Source organism: Phalacrocorax aristotelis, chromosome Z, assembly GCF_949628215.1.
Source record: "Phalacrocorax aristotelis chromosome Z, bGulAri2.1, whole genome shotgun sequence".
NCBI lineage: Eukaryota > Metazoa > Chordata > Aves > Suliformes > Phalacrocoracidae > Phalacrocorax > Phalacrocorax aristotelis.
Genome location: NC_134311.1, coordinates 41,542,595 through 41,567,118, shown reverse-complemented (window position 1 = coordinate 41,567,118; position 24,524 = coordinate 41,542,595). Strand labels below are relative to the sequence as shown.

Genomic DNA, 24,524 nt, shown 5'->3' with positions numbered 1-24,524 from the left:
ATCATAGATATATTCCATGAAGGTGACTATGTTGTATCTGGCTGTCGTGTGCTTCTCTAGGGAAAAGGAACAAGTGCTTCAGATACCCTGAAAGTGCATTTCTTTTTCTAATTATTTTTCAAAAGTGCATAGGGGTGACTAGCTCAGCTGAAGATACCATACTGAAGAAGTGTACTATGCCTAGCTGCCATGGATCTGGGCAATTGCAGACTCCCATGATGGGGCTAAATCTGTAATTTTACATTACAACATCCTTTGCACTGAGTTATGAGCTGTAGGGAGAGCAGCGGAGCAAAGGTGGAATATTTCTGTCATATTTCTACCACAGTTGAGACCCTGGCAAAAGTTAGCACTTGCCAACATCATCAAAATGCCACAAAAGTCCATAGAAGCATCTCCAATGAGTTGCTTGGAAATGATTCTTCCACAAAGGATTTGTGCAGAGAAGTGCAGTCCCCAAGGCGATCGTTGTTTGTTGCCACTGTTGGAGATCATTTGCATGAGAGGTTATACTGTTGTGCTGACTGTTGTCTGACTTCAGAGCTGATGAAGTCAAGTGTTTTTCTGCTGGGGAAGGAAGGGTGCCTTTTGTCGCTTCTGTTTATTGACTCCACTTGTTTTTTTAAGAGTAACATCAGAGGTTTTTTTTTTCTTTCCAGCTGTGATAGACAAAATGTCAATAGAATAAGTGACCTACCTACCACAACTTGCCATGAACCATTTGGCTGGACCGCCTGAGGGGGAGGTAAGTGAAGAGCCAGCAAATGGAGCAGTGAATGAGTCAGTGGAGGCTGACCTGGAGCACTCAGAAGTGGAAGAGGAGCAGCGGTATGCAACTCACTACCCAAGGCATACACACAGCAGCCAAGGGGGCCTTTCTGGGCAGGAGGAGGAAGGGATGTTAGCTCGGTCTGCCAGCACTGAGAGTGGTTTCCACAATCACACGGATACTGCAGAAGGGGATGTGATAGCCACAGTGGAGGACAGTTACGACACAGAGAGAGTTCAGGAAAATGAGGATGAGAGCGCCTATGCAGTGCAGTACAGGCCTGAGTCTGAGGAGTACACGGAGAATGCCGAGGCTGAGCACGGTGAGGCCATTCATAATCGAACATTGCCCAATCACTTACATTTCCATTCCATCGAACATGAGGAAGCCATGAATGCAGCCTACTCAGGTTATGTCTATACACATCGGCTCTTCCACCGAGGAGAGGATGAACAGTATGCCGAGCCTTATGCTGACTACGGACTGCAGGAACATGTGTATGAGGAGATAGGAGATACACCAGACCTTGATGTTAGGGAGGGCATCCAACAGTATGAGCAGGAAAGGGAGGAAGCTGACAATTATCGCAAGGAGGCACTTGGTGCCCGTCTTCACCATTATGATGAACGGTCTGATGGAGAGTCTGACAGCCCTGAGAAGGAGGCAGAGTTTGCACCCTACCCAAGAATGGATAGTTATGAACAAGAGGAGGACATTGATCAGATTGTAGCAGAGGTGAAGCAGAGCATGAGCTCCCAGAGCTTAGACAAGGCAGCTGAAGACATGCCAGAGGCAGAGCAGAGTTTGGAGCACGGTCACGCTCTTGCTGGTGGTGGGCATGAAAGTAACGGCCAGCTCCCAGCTGGTTCTCGAGTAACATCTAGCTCGGGAGAATCTGTACAGAGGTACAGCAAGGAAAAGAGAGACGCAATTTCACTGGCCATCAAGGATATTAAAGAGGCTATTGAGGAAGTGAAGACAAGGACCATCCGTTCTCCTTATACCCCTGATGAACCTAAGGAGCCTATCTGGGTGATGAGGCAGGACATCAGTCCAACCAGGGACTCTGACGACCAGAGGCCACTAGATGGAGATGTAAGTATATAAAACTTCCAGCTCTCAGTTTAGGTATGTCTTGTTCCTTTAATTGTGACATACATGGTGGTGATGGAGGGTGCATTTGGTTCTTGTTCTGTGCCTCATCCTTCTGTAGAGTATGTAGTGCTTTATTTTCAATTTGTACTCTAGAGACCATGTAAAAAGTAAGCATGTGCATTACCAGTGGGCCAAATATTTCTTTATGAAGCACTGCTGACCCCAGTTATACTATACAAGAATTTGTCACATGAAGCTCTTATTTTTTCTAAAATAAAAGCTGTTACATTTTTTACTGCCATGGAATATTTTAGAATGGGCACCACACTTATTATTATATATATAATCTATTTTATATACTTAGTGTTTCTGTTAATTCTGAGTTTCTAAGTGGCATTTTCTGTCACATAACAATCCCAACAGTTCCATCAGCAATCTGTTAATATTCTTTATGATGGTATTGCAGATCAGATTAATAATCCAGAAAAGTTGCAGGGTTTTTGTCCACTTGCAGGCTCTAGAAATGTGTTATGAACCTCAGTGTATTACGTTAGCACTGTAAAGTATATTCACTCTCAACATAAGTATCCTGAGTATCCTAAGCAACCTAAGTATCAAAGGCCATCATTCAGATTTACAGGATCAGCATTTCTGAAATTCTGTACTTTTGGCATGAGGTTTAACTTGGATCAGAATCAGTTCCCAGTTTGTCGTTCCAGCAGCCTGTATGATAATCTTTAATTGAAGTTTTCTGGGTTTCCTGCATTTCTAATAAAATAAACACATATAAACAACAGTTAACTGCATTAAATTTATGCCTGATATGAAAAGAGCTGGTAGGCTAAATTTCCTGGCCAAAATTATTCATATGGACCCATGGTATTTCTTCAAGGGTAGCTGCAGTGCAAACACCTGCTCCATCCTCTTTACTGATGTGGAATGTTTTTTGTGACTTCTGTTTTTTTTGAAGAACACTGAAAATTGAACTTTTTGTGTGTTGTTTAGTGTTTTAAACTGAATTATTATAACATTCTAGGAATGCATCAGAACTATACAAAGACCTCAGCCTTGTAAAGGGAATTTAGATGGTGAAAAAAGGTCACATGCTGTTTAGATCTGTTGCAGGCTTCTGATTATTTTGTCTGCCTTCATAACGATGAAGGCTAGTATTCTACAAATGGGGAGAGATTTCTGGAGCATGGTGTTTGAGCTGCTGAAAAACCTTGCAAGCTGATTGCGACATGTAGCTTTCAGATTTTATTTTTCCTTGAACACTGTTGGAAACACACAGTGATAAGTATGTTTGGTTATTGTTTTGTTTATTTATTGAACCTCTTTTTTTAAAACATATATTGCAAAAATTACTTCTACAAATATTTTTTAAATTACGTCTGTTACAGGGTTGATTAGCAGTCGTGTGGAGGGCTAAAGCAATCTTCCCAGGTTATTCTACAGGAGAACAATTATCTTTAACTTCTTTAAAAATTTCCAAAAGCTGTAATTATTTCTCTCCCCTTTTTCACGTAGATCACATTACACTTTTGCTGTACATTTTGTTCACCGTATTGTCTGTCTTTATAAGCGCTGTCCTTGTCTTGGAGGATCAAAGAACTTTCTTTCGCTTCCCAACTGTTTGATTGTAACCCAGTACTGTGGTGGTCTCAGTGACTTCAGGTTGGGGATCCAGAGAGCACTGAGTCCTTCCTGAAGGTGCCCAGCTGCTCTCCAAAATCGTGCCGCACCTTGCAGGACTGAACTTTTCTAAGGTACGGTGGTAGGACTCAGCCTGGTATGTTCATGTAGTAAACAAAATGGGGTTCCATTGGTGTGTGTTTACATTAGGTACGAAGTACATATGGGTTTCCATTGTGTACCAAAAGTTAATTTCTCAGTCAATATTTTTTGTAGCCTGTCATATAAGAACCTGTCTGAGATTTTCAGTGCTGGCTGTAGTCAAAACAGTGATGTGTAATGACAGTGTAGCTCAGTGCAAAGATAAATGATGGTTGTAGATGTGCAGACATCCTGTGTTCTTAGAAAGAGGGAGTAAATGAAGCAAATAGTTTAGAAGATCTGTAGCAGATTGAGGGGAACACATATTGTAGAAGGAGGGACTTGGGACTGGGTAGGAATTTTGTTTTTCACTGAAGCTGAGGTATGTGTTTGCTTTACAGGATTCTTTAATTCAGATGCCAACAGTCTGAACAGTCAGCTTTCTTTAACAAACCATTCCTAGAATTGCTTAGCGGTAAATTGGGCAAAACTAGGTTGTGTTGACGAAGTGGCCATGAATGATCAATTGCAATAAAAATATAGCTGAAGCCCACTCATCTAAATGTAGCTTTTTCTTCTGTCTGCTTTGAGAAAGAAATATGATCACAAGACAGCAGCTTTTCAGTATAACCAGTATATACCAGAGATGTCATTCAGTCTTATTTGTAACATTGGCCTTGAAATAAGAAGCAAAACAGTCTCTTCATGTAATTCCCTTCAGTCAGACACCCTTTTTGTCTCCCACAACTATCAGGGAGTTGCAGATAAAAGATGTAAGCTGGGTGCTTTTATTACCTTCAGTTGTTTTGCAGGTCTACCTTGAAAAATGTTCCCACATTGTTTTTAACAAAACATTTTGCTTTTAGAGATAGAACTTACTTGAAAATATTTATAAACTTTTGTGTTGTTAATCATATCATACTGAAACTGGTAAGACTTTTTAGATCTAAATAGCAGTCACTTTTTATTTAGCTAGGAGCTCTCCACAAGAGAGCAATGAAGCCAGGGCATTGGAAGAATGATTTGCAGTTAAATATGACAACCTCTTTTGCCTTTTTTCACAAGAAAGTGACGGTTATTCCTCAGTACTGAGCATTTGGATGACACATTCACGGCAGAATGTTTGGTAGAATACCATTTAAAGTGTCCAGAGACTATTTTGAGAAGCTAACCATCCAGAAGTGTTCAGCTAGCCTGCAGCTGGGTATAGCTTGGGACTGTTAGGAAAGACATATAATGACTGTGATGATAAGAAAGCTACAGGTCACTGTATCAGTTTGTTTTTAAGATCCCCTGTGTCCAGGTTTATTCACAGTTTAATCTACCAGGAATTTCAGTCATTCCTATGTATTTCTTCTCGAAAGAAATGTTTGGTAGGTATATGAAAAAAAGAAAATTGCTCGCAGCCCGTGGACAGTTCTACTGTAATAAACTCTGGTAGTCCTGTGATGTAGGAGGCAGGTAGCAGATTTCTTTGAATAAATAAATAGTGTACTAAAGTACCTGCTTAATATTTAACAATGGAGAGTATTTGCTATTGTGTGCCTTGTGGCCCCTGATGCATGCTTTCCCTTGAATAAGAGGTGGTCTGGACATCTAGCTTGTGGGAAGGTGTTGCACTTGTGTATCTGATAAAAGCTGAAAAAATATCTCAGTGTCCTTTGAATAAATGCAGTGTGTTTTTTTTTAAGTTTGCCACACATATGAGATATGAACAATTGACATATCTTTCCAAAATCTGTTTATCAGAAAACTTTTTAAACCAAAGCAGACTATCACTTGGATATGGCCTTGTGACGATATCTTTTTCAAATACAGTAGCAGTTAGAGCTGCACAACTGCAAGAAGTGTGACATCAGGAGACTGACCCATGATGGAAAAGACTGTGGAACTACATTTCAGTTGTGTTTTCTGAGTGTGAAATGGGAGAGAATCTGTTCACACCATACTGAATAATGTTCATAGCTGGAGACCATCGTGGAGCTGGCCTGATAGTGGTGGAGGGGGATACCCTTTAGGAAAAGGGTTTGTAGCTACATGCCAATACTTCAGTTTTGCAAAGCCCTGTCATCAGTGTTCACAGCCTCTGTTCCTCTGGAGAGACTTTAGGTGGTGCAATATAAGAATAAACCCTAATAGAAAGTAAAACCGTGTACATGGGTGGTTTGAATTTGTGAAGTAGAAATTCAGAGCCGAAGACAGACCTTTCAGGTAAAACAGAACTGAGCTGCATTGTTTTGCTTCTCTGTTCTTTTTCGTTATGTATATTTTATTCAACCTTTGAGTTCTCAGTTGCAGGAGTTATTTCAGTTCTGACAACTCTAGAAGTGATGTGCTTTCATGGAGTTGAATTTGTTTCACTTTTTCCACAGCAGGAGTAATGTATGCTTAACAAGGCAATAGAGAAGTCTGTTCTAAATAATTAAGCAGGTTTCCGTAATAGGTGAACTGAGTGGGGAAAAAAGAGAAAGAAAAGAAATTAAATAGAGATGAGTTTATATTGATAGGATATTGTTTTCTTTTTTCTGAGCAGACCTTTTAAAACTGTTGGTTGAGCATACAGTATACAGGTCATCTTTCCATCATCTATGTGAGACCACAGTCTTAAAATTATAGAGAAAAAAAGGCCTCAAAAGCCCTGAACTAAAACCATATGTATTAAAAAAAACCCAAACCAAACGAAAAACATTTTAATATCCAGGGCAGGAAGCTTTATGCTGCTTCATCAATCACCCAGAAGAAAGCTTAAATTTATCAATTAGTCTGCTTGAAGACAAACACTCTCCGGATGCATTATGGGCTTTTAAATTACAGTGAGCATTGGATACATCACCCCTCGAATGTTTTCTTGTTGTTGTTGTTTAATTATGTTTTTTAATTATTGAAAGATGAAAACAATTTCAAGTAATTTTTCTGTGCTGTTAAAAACTAGAACAACACTCGCTTAGTTAGACAGTTAAAAGACAGGTAAAGTCTTTTGAAAACACAGTAGAGATCCACATTCTTTTTTTCAGACTGACACATGAAGCTGCATTTGAACTACAAGTTCAAGTGAAAGTACAGCTGAGGAAGCCCATACCTGAGAGAGAGAAACAGCCAGCACTGAAACAGCTTCCAGGAGCCCTGCTGTGCTGGCCGCCTTCCATCCAGTTTGTGTGCTGCTAGACAGACCCTTCCCACACAGAGTGCGTGTGTGATCTGACAGGCAGTCAGAGTCTGTACAGCCTAAGATTTTATTCAAAGAGAAGTTACCAGCTCACAAAGTGTGACTGTGGTACTACATGGTTACTGCTACTGACTCATGTGGCCAATAGACTCTTTGAAATGGATAAAAAAAAGGGCCATATTGCTCAGTTACATTTATTGTTTGCTCACTCAGACGTCTCTGTGTCAGATCTAAACCTCTCTGTAGTCTGTGGTCTGACTCTATTTTTGTACTTCAGTGAATTTTACTGAAGAATTACAATTTAGTGGTGTCATGCAGACACTCATGGACAGTGTGTTTGTTTTAAAAAAGTTCATTCAGAGCGTTTGCATAGTATAATGTGTGTGGACAGTCAGATCTCTCAAGTGGGATTGTCAGTCATTATCCAGATGGTGGCAAGTGGCAGGAGGCTCCATCCTTGCAGGGCATTGTCAGCTGGATCAGGGGAGACTCCCCAAAATGCATTTGTTCTCAGGTCTTACAAACAGCTGGTCTGTGATCCTACATGACCACTGTAGCACATGTGGTCCATTGCAATGGTTTGCCTTAAGCTACACACATAACACCTCCTCTGTTAACTGTGTACATAAGACTGTCATATATAACCTTATCTGCATCTGTGGGCGTAGTTTCTGTTGACTACTTGCAAGTATCTTATCCAGGTACTGTTTGGTCGTTTTTGCAGCAGAAACTGGGTGGGGGAGCTGTTGGGTCAGCCAGAGTCCCCACCCAGGATGGTAATTAGCACCATGAAACAGTCGTGCCTTTCACTTGTCATATGCACATAGGGAGCTTACTGGGGGAGTCTCTGAGGCTGCCTGAAATTCCTGTATGGAGGAACAGTTAGTCAAATGCTTTGCTCTGAAGTGAGCAGTTCAGTCAGTTACCTTGTCTCAAGTCAACTGCTATCATCTATGCACAAACTGGCAGGGGGTGGGTCCTGGACCACCCAGCAAACTGATGGGTGAATGCATTGCGTATGTGCAGGAGCAGTTACACCACAACTACAGTACAATCTTAAGTTTCATCCTTGTGTCACAGTTATAAATTAAATTGCTTACATTGTGCCACAGTATGCATACATGTGTACAATAGTTCTAAGCTGGTTTTATTTTTTCAAACCCTCAATTTTTAACACCATAGTTAAAGCAAATTTAAACAGACAACCAATAACGATTATTAGTTATTATGTAAGAGATCTACTGCTATAGTTGTGCTGTACTGGGCAGTGCTTGTGAAATTACGCATCTCACTATACTTGCATCTTGGAACTGAATATTTCACACTGCTTGGACCTCTGTCTAATGTGTATGGGTATCACTCAGAAGACTTTTTATCACTGAAATCAAATAAATTTCAAAGCCTTGCTTTATCCAGTTGTCTCCTCTGAAATAATGTAGAAGACAACTATACTTGCCATTCCTCTGCCAAGAAGCATGTAGGTGGACATTAGTGTCATATAAGTAATAGCCTTTTGTTTAAATGAATCTTGCATTGCTGAAGTATTTGTTGATTTCATCCCCTCTGCCCCAGCGTTATATATGATGATGTGACCCACTAGGTTATACTCTTTTCAGATTACCTGCTTTTAGCAGCAGTTTAAACAGCATTACTTTTCATAAAGCAGGAGTAGATGCTTGTATCTGAAGATGTTTCAGTGTCAGTTATGTTTGTCTTCATGAGCTACTCGGCAGCCAGCTGCGTTGACCTGGATAGGTTAGATGCAAGGTGATGCAACACAATCCTCTCCTGTTACAAGTTCTGTACTAAATCCCTCTGCATAGTAGCAAGGAAGGTTTCTCAAGTGGAGTGGGTTGCATGTTAGAGTCAAACACCACCAAAATTGAGATGGAGAATTTTTGGATGTACCAAGTTGAGTATCGTAAGAAAAATGTAAGTAGATTTTCAAGAGGAGAGGTGGGTTAAATAGTACTTTTTTGTTCTTGCACTTAAAAAACTTCGTAATTCCATTTATGAACCTCTCTATGTAATAATAGCATGCTTCACATGAACTTGCTATGTTTGTTCTCATAGCATTTCTGTTAGGCTTCTAAAACTTGTTAACACACAATGAAGCAGTCACTAAGTATTTATTTTAGACTTCAGTTGTAGTGTTTTGAGCAACTATACAAGTTCTGTCCACTGTGATGTATCAAAATAGTTCTTGTTATGGCTATGACTGCATTCTTTCTTTGTGCATTGTACATAGTACTTCTAAAAATGCATTTTGTTGCAGAAGAGACCTGCGTGTTCATTCTTCAAAGACTGAACTTTTTCATACAAATGTTTTTGGGGACAGCTCTCATGTCATGTCAGGTAGCAAACTTTATAGGATGTTTGATATTTGGGTTTGGTAGTTTTGGTTTTGGGGCTTTTTTTCCCAGGAAAATTTAGGCAGACATACAAACAGAGCACATGGAAAGCTGTGTGATCATTTGGATGGTTGCTTAATTCTGATACTTTGTAGATGAAAATGGCTGAGTAAAGGTATTTGTAGTGCTATTGGAGTAGCTGTTAATACATTTTGAATAGTGCAAAATTTTAACAAACTTTTTTTGTGAAAACATTTATTGCTAAAATGTTATATGCTTTACTTTGTTTCTTTGTTTACTCTTTAAAGCTCAATCCTACAATATCCCAATGCCGTTATTAGGTTGATAGTATTGTGCACCTTTTACCTTTAATCCTAATACAGAAATACAGTATAACTGTTGGGAATGTGAGCATTACGAGGATACTTCCTTAAGTAAACAGGAGTTGCCATCTGCGCGGTTGAGTCACTGTGTCTCCCACAACCTCTGTGTGAATGCGAGCATTGTGATGAGCAATCCTTCAGTCTGATGGGGCAAGCACATGCCAGCATTCTAGGGACCGTTTCACAGGTGTATCTGGTCAGGGGCCATTTCACAGCTGCATCTCCTTTTTGCCCTGCAGTTGTAATTCAAAAGACAGGGAAATGCAAGGACTGCTCTTTTACCCAGGAGATATCTGTGAAAGGAATTGCTTCTTAACTCTTTGAAAGCCTTTATTACTTAACTATAATTCTAATATTAGTAATTAGTGAGTTTTTTAAAGGAGTGGGGTAAAGGGAAAGAAGAGGAGAAGGGAATTTTATTTTCCTGTTTTATTCCATTCTGTGAAGCTAAACTTGCAAAATTTACTTCCTCCCCCCCCCAGTTTCATAGAACTCAATGTTTCAGCTGGAATGGAGGCATAGCAGGAGGGCAGTCCTAGATTGGAGCTGCTGCCAGCTCAGAGTACTGGAAGCATAGCCCTTTTCTGGTATGACTCATTGGCATAAAGAAAAGCCATATCGCGTAATTGTTCATGAAACCAGAAGAGCAGTATTTGATTGTTTTGCCATCAGTGATGAACTGATGAGCTGGCAAAGCTAGGGCCAAACTCCCTATGTCAAAGGAAAGTGTAGAATGCCAGGACTGCTGAGCTAAACACCGAGCTTGCATAGCTAAATGCTAAACCTTCCCTTGAAGATTCACATTTTGAATGCACTGACATATTTTGCAGGTATCTCTTTCATACCTGCCTTTAAAAATCCCTTCTGGGTTGAAGCTTTGTACTCTCTTTCATTTTGGGCATCTTCATTAATTCCACAGTCTGCATTCCTGTGTCATACCCCCATACCAGTCCCCCCAGAGCAGGAATTTGGATACCTCACTACAGCTTTTTAGTGTCACCAGCATTCATTAAGGATTACCTATGATTAGAATATGCTTTCACAAAGCATTCTTTCCCTTTACCAAGATACTTGCTGACAGGTCATATAGATATTCCATGATACTGCTTTTCTATGCTGTTCCTTTGTTTTTGTGCTATGACATTCTTGATGATGATGAATGACTAGGACATGATTGGAAAGACAGTTTCTTAACTGAATTGTGTACAGTGAAAGGAGAAAAATGAGGAAATCTGATCTGGAGAGCATGTGTAATACTAAGATCATAGCATGAACTGTGAAATATCTTCCAAGTTTGCTCTGTATCTAGGGTGAGGAATCGTAGTCCTTGATTACACTGGTATCAAGCAGTCCTTGAATATATTAGTAAGTCCTTGAATACATTAGTATTACTCTGTACAAATTATAAAAGTGGTTTTCAAAGATGGTGGAATAACATTTATGGACAACCACTGCAGCCTACGTCTGCTCAGATTAGATCAGTTTAGCACTTCAGGTTAATTATACCTGACAGCATATGTGTTTATGGGGAAATTGCAGTCTTTTCTTCACCCTCCCCAATTTCACAAGTAATCTTTAGCTGAATCCCTGGTGTTCTGGTCATTGTCAATTCACGTTCCTCCCATCACAGCTTACTTCTTAGTGACTTTATCTTTTCTTTCCTAGAATGTCAGAATCTAGGATATCAGTCTGCATTGCCTGCAGCCTTCAGTAAGCTCACAGTCATTAGCCTGCATGCAATAGGCATGTACTTGTGCAACTGAAAGTCCTGTAACTGCACCTCAGTTGAACACTGACATAAGTGTAAGTAGTTGGCCTAATACCAATATCAGACGATCCTCCATTCACCTTGCAAAAATATTTTTATGACTCACTTTTTGGCTGACTGTTGCTTGCCACTAGTATAGCTTTTTATTTTCCAATTGCTTCCTTTCATATGTTACTGACAGTAAACACAGGTGTTTTTAAAAAGATTTAGCTGTTCAGAATAAGTCCACTGAGATACCAATACGTGATCATGCTGATAAAAAGCAAGGGTTACAACATTTTACAAATGTTTTTCTTTTTTTTCTTTTTTTCCCTTCTCATCTCTTAATTCCACTGCCAAGTTAGAGGAAAATACAAAAGAACAATTTGTACATTGGTCACTCAGATTATTATTTATTTTTCTTGCCATGTCTAGTCTCCATCTCCAGATTCCTCTTCACCTCGGGGTGCTGAATCGTCAAGTAGGCAACATCATCAGGATGTCTGCAGTACAGCAGAGGCCTCCACTAATAAAGAGGTAGAGTGAAATCTTTCTAAAAGCCAGTCTTGTTCATGCTGCTTATGCCTTTTTATTTTCCTTGCCTCCTTGTACCTGTTGCAATCACTTCTCATCATCCAAAATTGCAACAGACTTAAAAAGCTGATTTAAGCTCCTTTCCCTTATGCTAGCCTGGCTGTCTGACTGAATTTCTAACATACTTAAGATTGTTTATCATGGCATTTCTGACTCTGTGTTCAGCTGCCACTAAATTTAACAGGTTGGGAAGTATTGATTTACCAAACAGCCAATCACCTCTGTATTAGAGGCAAAAGGAAGAAGCCCTTTTCTTTTTTCGATGCAGAATATCTTCCCACAGAGAAAAGAATGTTTCTCAGCCAGAAGAAAAAGCTTGCTTAAATATTATTAGTTAGGTAGTAATTTATGCTGCTAAATATTCTGTCATTGTAGAAACTGACCTGCAAGTGATTCATAGTCAGAATTCAGTTCATGACTCCAGGCTCCTCAAAATAAAGTGAAATACTTACTTACTTTTGTTTTTTTCTCACCTGGAAGCTTTTTACACTGCAGTAGTTCCACCAACAGAAAACGAGTGAGTAGAACTTCTCGCAGTGCGAAAAGAAAATAATTTGGCATAAGAAGTATTTGGATTAGTGTAGAATGGCTGGCTCCGTGAACAGAAAAATCTGCAAATATTTAGTTTATTTGCTTTTTGTTTTTTAAATTTCAAAAAAATCTAGAAACTAATCTAACAGATTAAATGGAAACAATTAGTAATCCATACTTGCTTTTTTTCTTTTGTTATTATCAAGGGATAAAATAAGCTTGTAACATGTATGCATTTGTGCCAGTCTGTACTTGCATATAGAAAATAATGAAAGATTTCAAAAGACTTAAGAAACTCATAATTTCTCATGTGCCGAAGTCTTCAACAATAGATTGTGCCATTAAATTTTCATCTGCTACATTGTTAGCTTGTTAAAACCTTTAGCTTTCTTCAGTACAGGTTTTGTCATTTCAGATACATCCTAGCTTTCAGGAGTTTTTAGGTATTGATAAACTTACCTAAAGGAAGAAACAAACAGGATGCTACTCATTTCAGTTTTTAGCATGTGCTCACAGGTGGTGTCAGAGGTGGTAAACCAGGGTTCACATTATGATGTGTCAGGCTGTTTGTTTCCCTCAGGTGTGCAATAAAGCCTGCTTTAGTACTTCCAATGCAAGAAAAACAGTGATAAAGCAGTCTCATAGTTTTTGGGACTGACTTTTAGGTCTTAGTGAAACCTTTTATTGAAATATAAATTTTATAATACTAGGTGGCAATGAGATTAACAAGAGTAATTAAATGTTAATGACCTTGATATTTCATTATTCATGGATATGTAAAATTACAAGGTGTAGGTTTCCTCCTATTGGTAATTTTACCTGTTAATTTACTATTCCTGTGGTCTTAGTGGAATGTCTTTCAACCTGGGTAACGAACAAAAAACTTAATTTTATGTGTGAGTTTTTGCAATAAAAGCATATATGATGACAGTTTACACCACTGAATCCTGAAAAGAAGTTGCATCCGCTAGTCAGATTGCTGAATAGTTGCCAAATCTGTAATTACAGACTTTGTTCACTCCATTAAAAAAGAAAAAAAGTAGTACTTTGGAAAGGGCACATGAGCTGTCTCTGGTGTTTAGGGGATTTGTCCTGTAGGCCTGTCGAAGTCCAGTGGTTGAACCTTCCTCTTAGCACTACACCAGCAGCAAATACAAACAATTGTTGGCATCTGTATAGGTAGGTGATCCAGTCAAAACATTGATCTGGAGAGATGAAAGAGCCACAGATCTGAAAACGCATGGTGGTCTCCTCATGGCAGCTTAAATACTTTGGCAGCGGGAGATCATTGTTTATTGATACCTTTATTTATGCTAGTACAATATCTGATGGAAAGCTTTCTTGGTTTTGCGGTACAGCTTAGTCATTTTCATAAGGAACAGCAAGTACTTAAAGGCTGCACAGACTCTGTTGTGAAATGCACCTTTTGTTTTTATTTCACAAGTTTTGTTTTATTTTATAGCAAGACCAGCATCACTGGTTGAAAATATTACTTGTTACATCCATTTTCTATTTGTTACAGTGGAAAACACTCCTTGGGATTAGTCATTCAACCTGTCATGTAACTGTGACCTTCCTAGTTTACCTGTTTTTTCCACTAATACACAGAACCTAGTAAGTTGCCCATCATAAAGGAAAATAATTTGGCATATGTTTCGATGGATATTGTCAGTAAATACACTGGAAGTTGTCTAAGATATTATGCATTATTCTGATCATATATAGATTTTCTTTTCTATCTGTATTAAGCAGTCATTGGAGGAGTTACTGCTGATACAATCCATTGTAGATTCATTAAAGTTTTGTAATTCTTGGACTATCCAAAAATCTTATCTGGGACACATATGATAACAGCAGATATTTCAATATACCTACTACAATCTGTATAGTGCCACACAGAATTTTCTTTGACAAATTTTACTATGTGTTTTATGTTATTGATTATAACAAAATGGTGGGTCTTACTGAAAGTTGTAGCTTTCAGGTGTTTCAGGTATTAGCCACAGAGTCTTTCACATAAAGTTGCAGTTGGAAGTAAGGTCTTGCTTTAGACTGTGTACTTACATGTGCTAGTCGGGATTTTATTTTTTTTATGTTCAGCTTTTATGAAATTGAAGCTACCAGATGTGGTTTTGTGCTTGATACGGTGTGAACATAGTTGGTGGTGAAGTGTTAGTGAATTCATTTACCCCACAGAATACAGGTTGCTACCTAAGTTGTTGAAATTTAGAAAACTTTTTACAGGCTGTATTAATGTGAGGCTAGATCTAAGAACAGTCCTCACGAATAACATAATTTTGTTAATGAATAACATAATTTTGTTAATGAATAACTGACTGGGCTGATGGTTTCAGTCATTAATAGTAACAGTATAGCATAATTTTATATATTCATGCATGTATTTATTTGTAGTTGGAAGATTGAGTGTCTTTTATATGTGATGTATTTTCCTGCAGACTACTTGATTAGTAAAAGTAGAGCACCTGTTGGTAGACTGTTAATATACTACTGAACACCAACAAGTAACTGAAAACCGGGCCTAGCATGTTGCCTGATAGATGACACAAATCGTTGTTACACAAAATCACAAAAACATGCAATACATTGAATTTAACTCTAGTAGGTGCTTAGAGTTTGAGAATACTGAATATAATAATAAATCTTAATAAACGGTGATCTTTCTATGCTAGTAACCCTGACTGATTTACTCTTTTAATTTTTTGGCATGGAGAAATTTTAAACACATATTTGTGCATGCTGTGTTCTGTTTGTAATCCTTTTTGTCTTAATTACAGTCCAGAAAAAGCTTGGCTTCATTTCCAACATATGTTGAAGGTAAGATAGTTCTACAATTTCTAAATGTTTTTTTCATATCCAAAACACTCCAATATTTTATAACATATAAAATTTTATTTTTATTTGCTGAACAGAAGAGCTGCTCGGTTGGATATGCTGATTTAGATTAAATTGTGTCTAATCTGGAACCTGAGCTAAATCCTGCTCTGCTCTTTCAGAAGTTCAGAAACAGGGAGCTTTTCTTTTTTTAGTGTTTCATTCATAGTCTCTGTCCCAGATCTGCTTTTTTTTAATCAGTAACACTTAACACACTACTAATTTTTTGTGTTATTTACACAACACATGTGAATGTGTATGGACAAGGAAAATAGGTTAGGCAAGAGGAGTGTAGTGCTCTCTCCAGCACTGATTTCAATTGGCAGGCTCAATCCAATCTTGGATTAATTAGCAGAATTTAATTTATTGGATTAATTGGCAGGCCTGCCAGAGGAAATCTGCACTGCTTTACAGCTACTTGTTCTTGTGCTAGTGCTTGTACTTGTGCTAGTACTAGTGCTGAATTTATTCAGAACAGTGTGAAAAATCAAGCTACCTGCTAGGTGAACTGCTGTTACCTTTTGTATGAATCTGCCTCCTGTGTATACAGGAAGACTGCATGCTGTAAAACCCCGTTATTTTATTATGAGAGCATGACAGAGGCAGAAAAGTTAAAGTTTCATTTGTGTTTTTTTAAAATCCCCTGACAGTATGCTTGATGAAATGCCAGAAATACAGTTGATTTGATACATCATTTGGACTGTCTTGGAACTCCTTGGATTGCTTTACAGTGTGCTGTGTTTAAACAATTATGTGATCATTCTCTTTAGATTACAGACTGATCACTGGTTTAGTCTTCAGTGTATGGGTTGCCCATTTTGGAGTCTGTGGCCAGAATGTCAACTAACATAAATTTCATATGTTGTTTTGAAACTAGCTGAGCTTCAGAATTTTGCAGCGATGAAGGAACTATCTTAGAAGTGAATTTCATCTTATAGAGGTAGCCTTGTCTATCAAGGGCTATCTTAAATAATCCTCCCCTCCTTAAAAACAAAAAATTAAAAAATTAAACTTTTCTTAGGTATTGGTCCTATGCAAAATCCTGAGAAAAATAAGGTTTCCATTTTTATGCATTAGTAGTCCGAGAAAAACTTGCTAGCACCTATGCTACACTTCCGTTCAGATAATAATTTCATTGTCAGGGGTAATAAATGGAGGATGTCTTACAAAAAACCCTGCTGTCTGTTTGTTCACATCTGATGAAAATAGAGCAAATACCTTTTTTGGTTTTAATATGCTACCTCCTGGGATTCTTGTCTACAGCTTTGTCAGTCTATATTTATGGTTTTGTGTTTTGATCAGAAATTGTACTATAAAGGGGTTTGTACCCTTTATAGTGAAGTGATGGAAGTGGTGTAAAGGACTTGACATGTAGAGTAACAAATAGCAACACTTAAAACGCTGTGTGGTTTCAGGACTGGAAGAGTGTGCAAATATGTAGTACTTCCAGATGCATAAATTTTCCAAAGGAAGCAATTCTATTTCTTTGGGTCATGTACTTGAAGTGACTTGTTAATTTTCAGAGTTTTCCAGGAACATAGTATCTGCACAAATTCTGCACACTGGAGATGAGCATCTTAAAATTATTAGTCATAAATTTTCATACTTAAGAAACCATAAAGGAGACAAACTTGCTCATAAGTTTTATACATCTCTTCTGTCTGTGTATGTAGTTTCAGTGTGATACTTACCTTCAGCTCTTTCTTTTGTTATTTTAATCTTAATAATGACTTGCATTTCTTTGGGGCCAAAGTTATCTGTGCTCATTCTGAGTGGCTGTTAATCTCTTCTGTAGAACAAAATTGACATTCTGTGTAATGTTAGACATTAGGCCTCATGACCTTATATCTCAAGATACCCCTTAAACTAATAAAAACTCCATTCTGATATTGTAGGGTTTTTGCTTTGTTCTTAGAGAAGAAAAAAGCAAACAAAAGCAGTTTATTTTTCGGGGGATAAAATGTGGACACTTGCACTATTAGCATTCTTTAAGATGCTTTGCATTTTCACTTGCCTTGAACATCAGTTGTTTTTCCTTAACTATAAGACAACAAGAAGCTTCTTAGTTTAACCAGTCTCCCTTTTGGATCATGACAATTTTAACATGTAGTAAGGTGTTAAAATAGAATATTTTTACATATAAAATCTTTAGATATAATCACCAAACACCAAAACACTTACAGATCATAAATGCTGCTTTTTAAGGATTTGCATTGTTAGACACTAAACACTTCACCACCTGTAACTTTCCACAGAAGTTGGTGGGAGTCAGACCTTTAAGAATCTGTGGGACTGAGAGTTGTTTGCCATCAGGAAAGCCCATGCTCTGTGTGTTTAACAACATTTTTATTTGACTCTGTACTTTACCTCAATATTGTTGTTGAGACTAAGAATGGTTTTAAAAGATCTATTGTATAAAAATACTTTGCTTAATTGGACAGTCAGCCGTCTTGGTAAAGGGAGATGTGTTGTACCTGTAAAGCATTCCCGGGGAGGTTCCTCTGCCTGTTGTACTGACTGCAGGTACACACAAGTGAGCAAGTGACTAATGGCTGTTATTAAATTGCACCTTTCCTCTTTCTGCTTGTGACTGGTGGTCTTAGAAATGCAAGGCTGGTTTTGGTGGTTGAAGGACGAGCCAAGTAACTGTGTCTGTCCCTTTATAGCAGTGAAAACTCACAGATTATTTTGCTCCAGGGTGATCACTGCTCACAAAAGAATAAACTATTGTGCAAGAAAGGCTGGATTAACAATTATAGCTTTTGCTGGAGAGATGTTGAGAGCATTTACTTGTTGTTTTGTACCTTTGAAAGTACTGGTTGGCATATCATCATGCTAAACTGAAGTAATTCTGAGGAGGCTTCTGAAGCCACCAGGTGCAGGCTCAGGTTGTCAGAGTGCTGCTGTTTTCCTGAGGTTCAGCATGATTTTCTCCAGTGATTGCTTTCCTGTGTTACAGTTCCTGGACCTTGCGATCCTGAAGACTTAATAGATGGAATAATTTTTGCTGCCAATTACCTTGGCTCAACACAACTCCTTTCTGATAAAACTCCCTCCAAGAATGTGAGAATGATGCAAGCTCAGGAAGCTGTTAGCAGGATCAAGGTGAGGAATAATTCCTGCTGCTTCTCATATGGGTGCCTTAAGGTTGTGGACATGAACTTCTCATGTATGCAGGAATTTTTTCATGTGGGGTTATCTGTGGTTTCAGAGAAGCTAAGTGCCTCATCTTTCTTTCTGCAAAATAAATGAAATGTTTAATCATTGGAACAAGTCTAATATTTTAACAGATCATTTTAATGTATAAAGTAATACTTGTGCTGTGTACTCTAAGCCAGAATCTGAAGTGAGTGATGGTCTAAATTATATATTACCTGGGTGTTAGGGGAAAACAGGTTTAGGAGATAACTAATAAGTACTGCAGCTGCTTCTGACTTGACACTTCATGGAACTGGTACTGTGGCAATGTCTACAGTTATTTTTGACCCTGCTGTGGATACTAGTTTCTCTACCGCATAACAGCTATGAGCTGATTTAAAAGAAAGAGAAAAGCCTGAGATGGTACAGAGACGTATGGAAGGAAAACATCTATCCTGGAATCTGGTATGTTTGCTTTATTTGTTTGGAAAACAGAAATGCCCACTGATTTCGTTACGGGTCACGACAAGCAATGGGCATGCTGCTGTATAATAAGTCACAATGGTGACATTGTCAACTGAAATTAGGGTGTGTGGATGAAGTATTGCAGGGTTGTAAAGGATACTGCAATATTCCCGCTATCCCTACATGACTGGGTGGTAGGCACATAGCTTCATCTTCTGCTCATTCAGCTAACAAACACAGTCTCACGTGAAAGTTTTCCTTAGTTTAATATTTGTGTGGTTTTTTGTATAGTTTATTTTGGATTCCAACTCAGACTCTGTGTTCAGTTGTATGAAAGAGAGGGGAAGAGAGACAGCATGTTATCAGCAAGGCCGATAGCACTGTTTCTTAAGGTCGGCTGATGCTTCCTACTGTTATTAATCCTTCCAATGTTTTCCATGCCAGTGTTCAGTTTGGTCTGTGTATGAAACTTTCTCAAGGAAGCTCCAATGAGAAACACTGAGACACTTCTAGAAATTGTAATTTTGCAGATGTTGAAATACTTACGTTTTTGTGACCTCACTCTGAAAATCACTAACACTCTAGAATTCTAGAGGAGGCAGGGATGTAGCCTTCCTGTTAAAGGTATCATCTGCTGTCTCAGTAGAAGCTTCCACAAACTTAAGCAACTGCTGAGCTTTTTGAAAAAGAACGATTTGTCTGTATTCATTGGAGACTCTTGATTCAGTGCCATTTTTTAAAAAGATTTTTCACTCAGCTTTCTCAACCCTGGCAGGTCTTGGTGGGCTCTTCCCAAAGCTATGGTGGAGGCTTTCCCTTACAAAGTCTGCTTCTTTCCTGCTGTGGGTTCAAGTAAGGCTGCACCTGTCTGTTTAGTAGTCCTTGTGTGTTCTTTCCTGATGCTTGGCCGCATGGTAGAAAAGTTACCTGATTTGAATGCACAGGAAACTAAAGGTAAGGAAGAGAAGGGAGAGAAATGAGGGCTTCAGTGAGGCTGGACCTAGGAGAGATGCATCACTGGAGATTGGAAAGAAAGATTAACATCAGCTGTCATAGGAAACTGGTGTCAGGAGTTGAACTTGAGCCTGGAGCTGGGCAGGGAGTTTGCACCTAGGAAGTAAAGCTTGCGTGGCAGTACACGATAGACAAAGATTGAAGGGATGTGTTAGAGAAGACTGGAACAGAATTGGTTCAGAGTGGGTCTATGAGGTATAAGAGTGTAGAGTCTTTGTTACTAAATGTAGTTTTTAGAAATTTATTAGGAAAATAAAGTTCTTCGTGAGGATTCTGTTATGCCTCAGCACTGCTATGTCTCAAAACAGAAGAGATCTGTTAAACTCGTTTCTGTCATAAAACCCATAATTTATGCATCCATTTAAATCAGCAGGCATGCATATTCTTGGTTGTAGTAAATTTGTCTCAGGGTGGAGGCCAAAGTAGTTTACCTGATAAAACCCTAGCTTGTGTGCATAATTTCCTGGATCTGTAAGTGTATGTCAGAGAACTGATGCCTTACTGCATGGCACACAATTCCATTGTACACTTCTTTGACAGTTACTGCTTTTCTCATTGTAGGTGAAGCTCTGGCGATGTAAATACACATCCCTGCACCTCAGGGTCTTCCATTTATTAGGGTTGGTTTTAGCTGGTTTTGTTGTGGATTGCCATTAAAACTAATCTTTTCCAGTGAGAAATCTGTTATGACAGATGGAGTTACTGCTGCCAGATTAATCACTGTATAAGATAGCCTTTAGCCCAAATATGTAAAATATTGCTTGCACAATGACTAAGATACTTGTGCCCTACTCATGTTTGTTTAGTGTGTTGCGCGTGAAACGTTTCTCTGTGGTTAAAGAAAACAGAGGTTATAAATTAAGAATGAGCTTTTAAAAGTTTGCAGGTTGAAGGTAAGAGCATTAAAAAGAAGGGAAGAGCTTTATTTAAGGCCTACTGTGTACACGTACCTTGCATATGAGTGTATTACTTTTGAATTTAATAATCCCTATAATGCTTCCTTTTAGCAAAGCCTTGAGACCACATATTCATTCATTTAGAATACGAACAGGTTTTGAAAACAGTTCTCCATGCTGCTTCTTTAAACAAGTATCTCTTCAGTTAGAAGTATAAGAGGGGGGTTTCGTTGCTTGTGAAGTCCAACTAAGTTAAAACAGATATGCTATTTTGAAGGCATTTGTCAAAGGTAGTTATTTCATATTTCCACTAGGAAGCACTTTGAGTAACAGAAAAGGTATTTCATCGTTTCCAGACCGTAGTCTCATTGCTTCAGACAGGACAGAAAGAAATATCTTTTCACATTTTACTTCAAGTGGATCCATAGCACCTATAATAGTCAAAAAGGTTGATGTTCATGGTTAAAATTCATAGCTGGTCTGTGCTGTTACGTTTCACATGTGAACTAACAATTAACTTTCATTTTTATTTTTCGTCAGCAGATTTGAGCTGTGTGGCAGGTTTGAGCATATTTAGATAACAACTGATTTAATCACTGAATGTAATTTAAGATAGACCCCATATGTGGAAATAGTTTCACATTCTGTACATTATGTTTACTCAGTGTCATCTGGGTGTTCACTGAGTTGCAGTACATTTTCTGTAGCAGTTAAATGCATTGAGTGTATTTAAGACATTCCTGTAGCAAAAGTGAAAGCTTGCTGGGTTTTAACAATTATAATTTTGGAAATGGCTTCTAAATGCATAGTTACATTTCATTTACCTTAAATGAAAAGCCTGGAATCTGTATATCTTTTAAAAATAATATTTTGCTTAGATTAGGTAGTTTCTGTTTTTTCTGAGTATATAGAAAGAATCTTTTGATATAAATTAGCAAAACAACGTGGTGATAAAGAAGATTTGTCTAATAAAGTGTCTTACATAGAATTATCCTAATTTGTTTTTTTTTCAGGGACCATAACTTGTTTTATGACATTTCTGTGCAGTGTTAAATCACTTGTTAAAATTGTTTGTTCCGTGTCATTACCTTAGTTTTAGGAAATATTTTAAAGTAATTCTTCAAAAAATTAAAATACCACTAAGACCAGATGCTTCCAGTGCAAGAGCAGAGTTTTCAGTACAGTGAATGATAGTGTATTTCGATTAATCTTTGATTCTGCATTGTAAACCTCTAGCTCAAGGATTTTTTCGCCCCCTTTTTCTTCTTTTTGGCCTGTGCTTTTCTTCTTTTGCAAGGTCCATCACTGTAAATTTTGGGGAAGAGTGGGGGAATTGTCTGAAGAGGAGCTTGATTTTTGAAAGCAATTTAAATGTTCTATCTCATGAGTATCTCCCCTTAGCCCAGTGCATAGCAGGCAGCTGTTATTCAGGATGAGTATATTATTTCTGAGTACCAATGTAATTTAATACTAATGTAATGAAGAGTCTGTAGAGCATGAGGCAGTTCTAATTGCTTTTGCAATAGTTTGCAATCACCAGGCTATCAAATATTTTTTAGTTTGGAAAAAGTGACTAAAAGCTGGTGTGAAAGTATTTGTTTGTAAATGAGCAGCATGATCTGAAGTTTCAGTAGCTGCTTTCAGATTTGTTTAGATGAAACCTGACAGATTTAAGTTGTGAGCGTCAGTATAAAACTTTTGGTGTGTCTTGTGATTCAGGTCTCCAGTTTGTTCTTCATAAAAGTAGTTAGCCATGAATCTCTATGAAGCCCTTGATAGTATGCCTCATTCCCACCACAACACCTGTTAGTTTAATTAGATAAGAGATGGTTACTGTTGGAAGTAAAAGGATATCTGCCAGCCTGGTGAGTGTTGCATTTCTTCAGTAAGCAAGTCTGTAAGCTCAGTTCACCTTGGTTTGAATTAACAATTGCAAGACTGTAAGAATTATGCTTATTTGTGTTGTTATTTTTGCCACATTAGTAGCACATAGGGAATCAGTTTGTTGCAATGATTTGATATATCTCTGGATGTAAATCAATTGACAAGAGACCTGTTTTCAGGTGTTTGTGGAACTGAAGTACATGCTCCACTGCCTTCATGAAAAAATGTGGTAGTATGGAAATATCTTTGTGCAGGTGTCCCCAGATGCACTATGCTAACATTGGTATGGGTATATTTGCACAGGAGGGGAAAATGGAGGTGAAAGTTACCTTCTGTCATTACATTTTTCCAGGAAAAATAGCATAGTTTCAGGGAGGTTGTTTTTGGAAGATGTTTAAGTTTGAAAGCATTAGAAAACTTGAATCTAAATTCTTTAGAAATGAAAAAGCTGGACTAATAATGGTAAAGAATTTTCTCTCACCTTTTACACTGGTGTTGCTTCAAAAGAAGTAACCTCATGGTTTACACTGCTGTAAATGAGGGGAAGCTTGGTTTTTTCCTTTAAAAAAAAAAAAGGAAAAAATTTCACAAAAAAAAACCCCCACTTGTTTGTTGTGAGTAACATTTTAAATGAATAAAGAAAATCCTTTTGTGTTCCTCCTCACTCTTTTGGTCCAGGTTGCTTTTTATTTTTTAAAGTATTTGTGCTAAATGTGAAATTCTAAATTTTTTTTAAAAGCCAAAAAGAAAAGGAGGAAATTAATGTAAGCAGGGACTAATTTAGAACAGCTAGTAGTCTGTGAGCCCTGTAATTAGCATGCAGATTCCTGCTTGACTTGGAGTCTCTGTAAATTCTTCTCTAACTATTCTCCTGTCTCTGTTTGTTCCATGCTAAGCAGATGGCCCAGAAATTGGCCAAAAGCAGGAAGAAGGTGCAGTACAAACTCCATCAGCTTGATGTTATGCCTGTTCTTTTGTTTTCTGGGAGGGTTTTTTGCCTTTCTTTTTATTTTGTGCTTTTATTTTCTGCATCCAGCAAGTTTTTTTTTTGAGGTTTATTTCTGAGCCACCATACAAGTTGACATTTCTCAGAAATCAGTTGCCTGTATGGCCATTTTTTGTTGCTTATCATTAGCCATTTCATGTTAGAAATAGAGTAAAGATTGGATTTATCAAATGGTTACAGGCAGTACCCAAAATGCATACTAAAACAGGACTGATATGGCAAAGGTTTTAACTCAGTAAAATGATAGATTAAAATTGTCTGGTTTTTATTTTATCTTTCTATAAGAGTGCTTTGTTTGATTCACAGATGTGTTAAATTGCTGGATGCAAAAAAGAAAAAAATTATGTATATACATACAGTAATATGCTGAGACTGACTCATCTTAGTAATAAGTTTCGTTTATGGAGTTTTTAAGTATCTTTTAACAAATCTAATTTTTAAAAAAATTACAAGCATTTGCTTTCTGTTAACAAAATATGACTTCTAAAGTGAGTTAGTGCTTGAATAGTATGTTGTCTGACTGTGAAGGTTGTCTTACCAGAACTGCATTATGAATTGCTTAAATTGTACCCACCTTTGGTACCGTTTTTTCCATTGGTCTTGGCAGTCACTGTTAGCCCATACAGAAATTCCTCAGGCAAGAGATGCTGTTAGGCCTTTTTATTGCTTTTGTGAAAAACCTTCTTTAAAGTGGGATTAATAGCGTGGGGAAAATGGGAGAATCATTTCCATTTTCAAGAAATCTTTATATAGTTCCTGTTGCTGTCAGGTATAATTTTACTCAATCAGGAAAAATATCAGGGAAGCTTTTATGGGGTTA

The 24,524-nt window shown here is 37.9% G+C and overlaps 1 protein-coding gene across 4 annotated transcripts in view; it reads left to right on the top strand.

Annotated features, from left to right (window-relative positions):
- The window catches only part of APBA1 (amyloid beta precursor protein binding family A member 1), a 110,271-nt gene that overhangs the window by 64,568 nt on the left and 21,179 nt on the right, over positions 1-24,524 (top strand). The window contains exons 2-6 of one of the 4 annotated variants that reach the window (XM_075078698.1): positions 660-1,864; positions 11,720-11,821; positions 15,205-15,244; positions 18,261-18,406; positions 23,598-23,630. In XM_075078698.1, the coding sequence (XP_074934799.1) occupies positions 713-1,864; positions 11,720-11,821; positions 15,205-15,244; positions 18,261-18,406; positions 23,598-23,630 (1,473 nt within the window). In that variant the 5' untranslated portion in view covers positions 660-712. The remainder of the gene's footprint in view (positions 1-659; positions 1,865-11,719; positions 11,822-15,204; positions 15,245-18,260; positions 18,407-23,597; positions 23,631-24,524) is intronic. The other 3 variants (XM_075078699.1, XM_075078701.1, XM_075078702.1) reach the window with 3 other exon arrangements.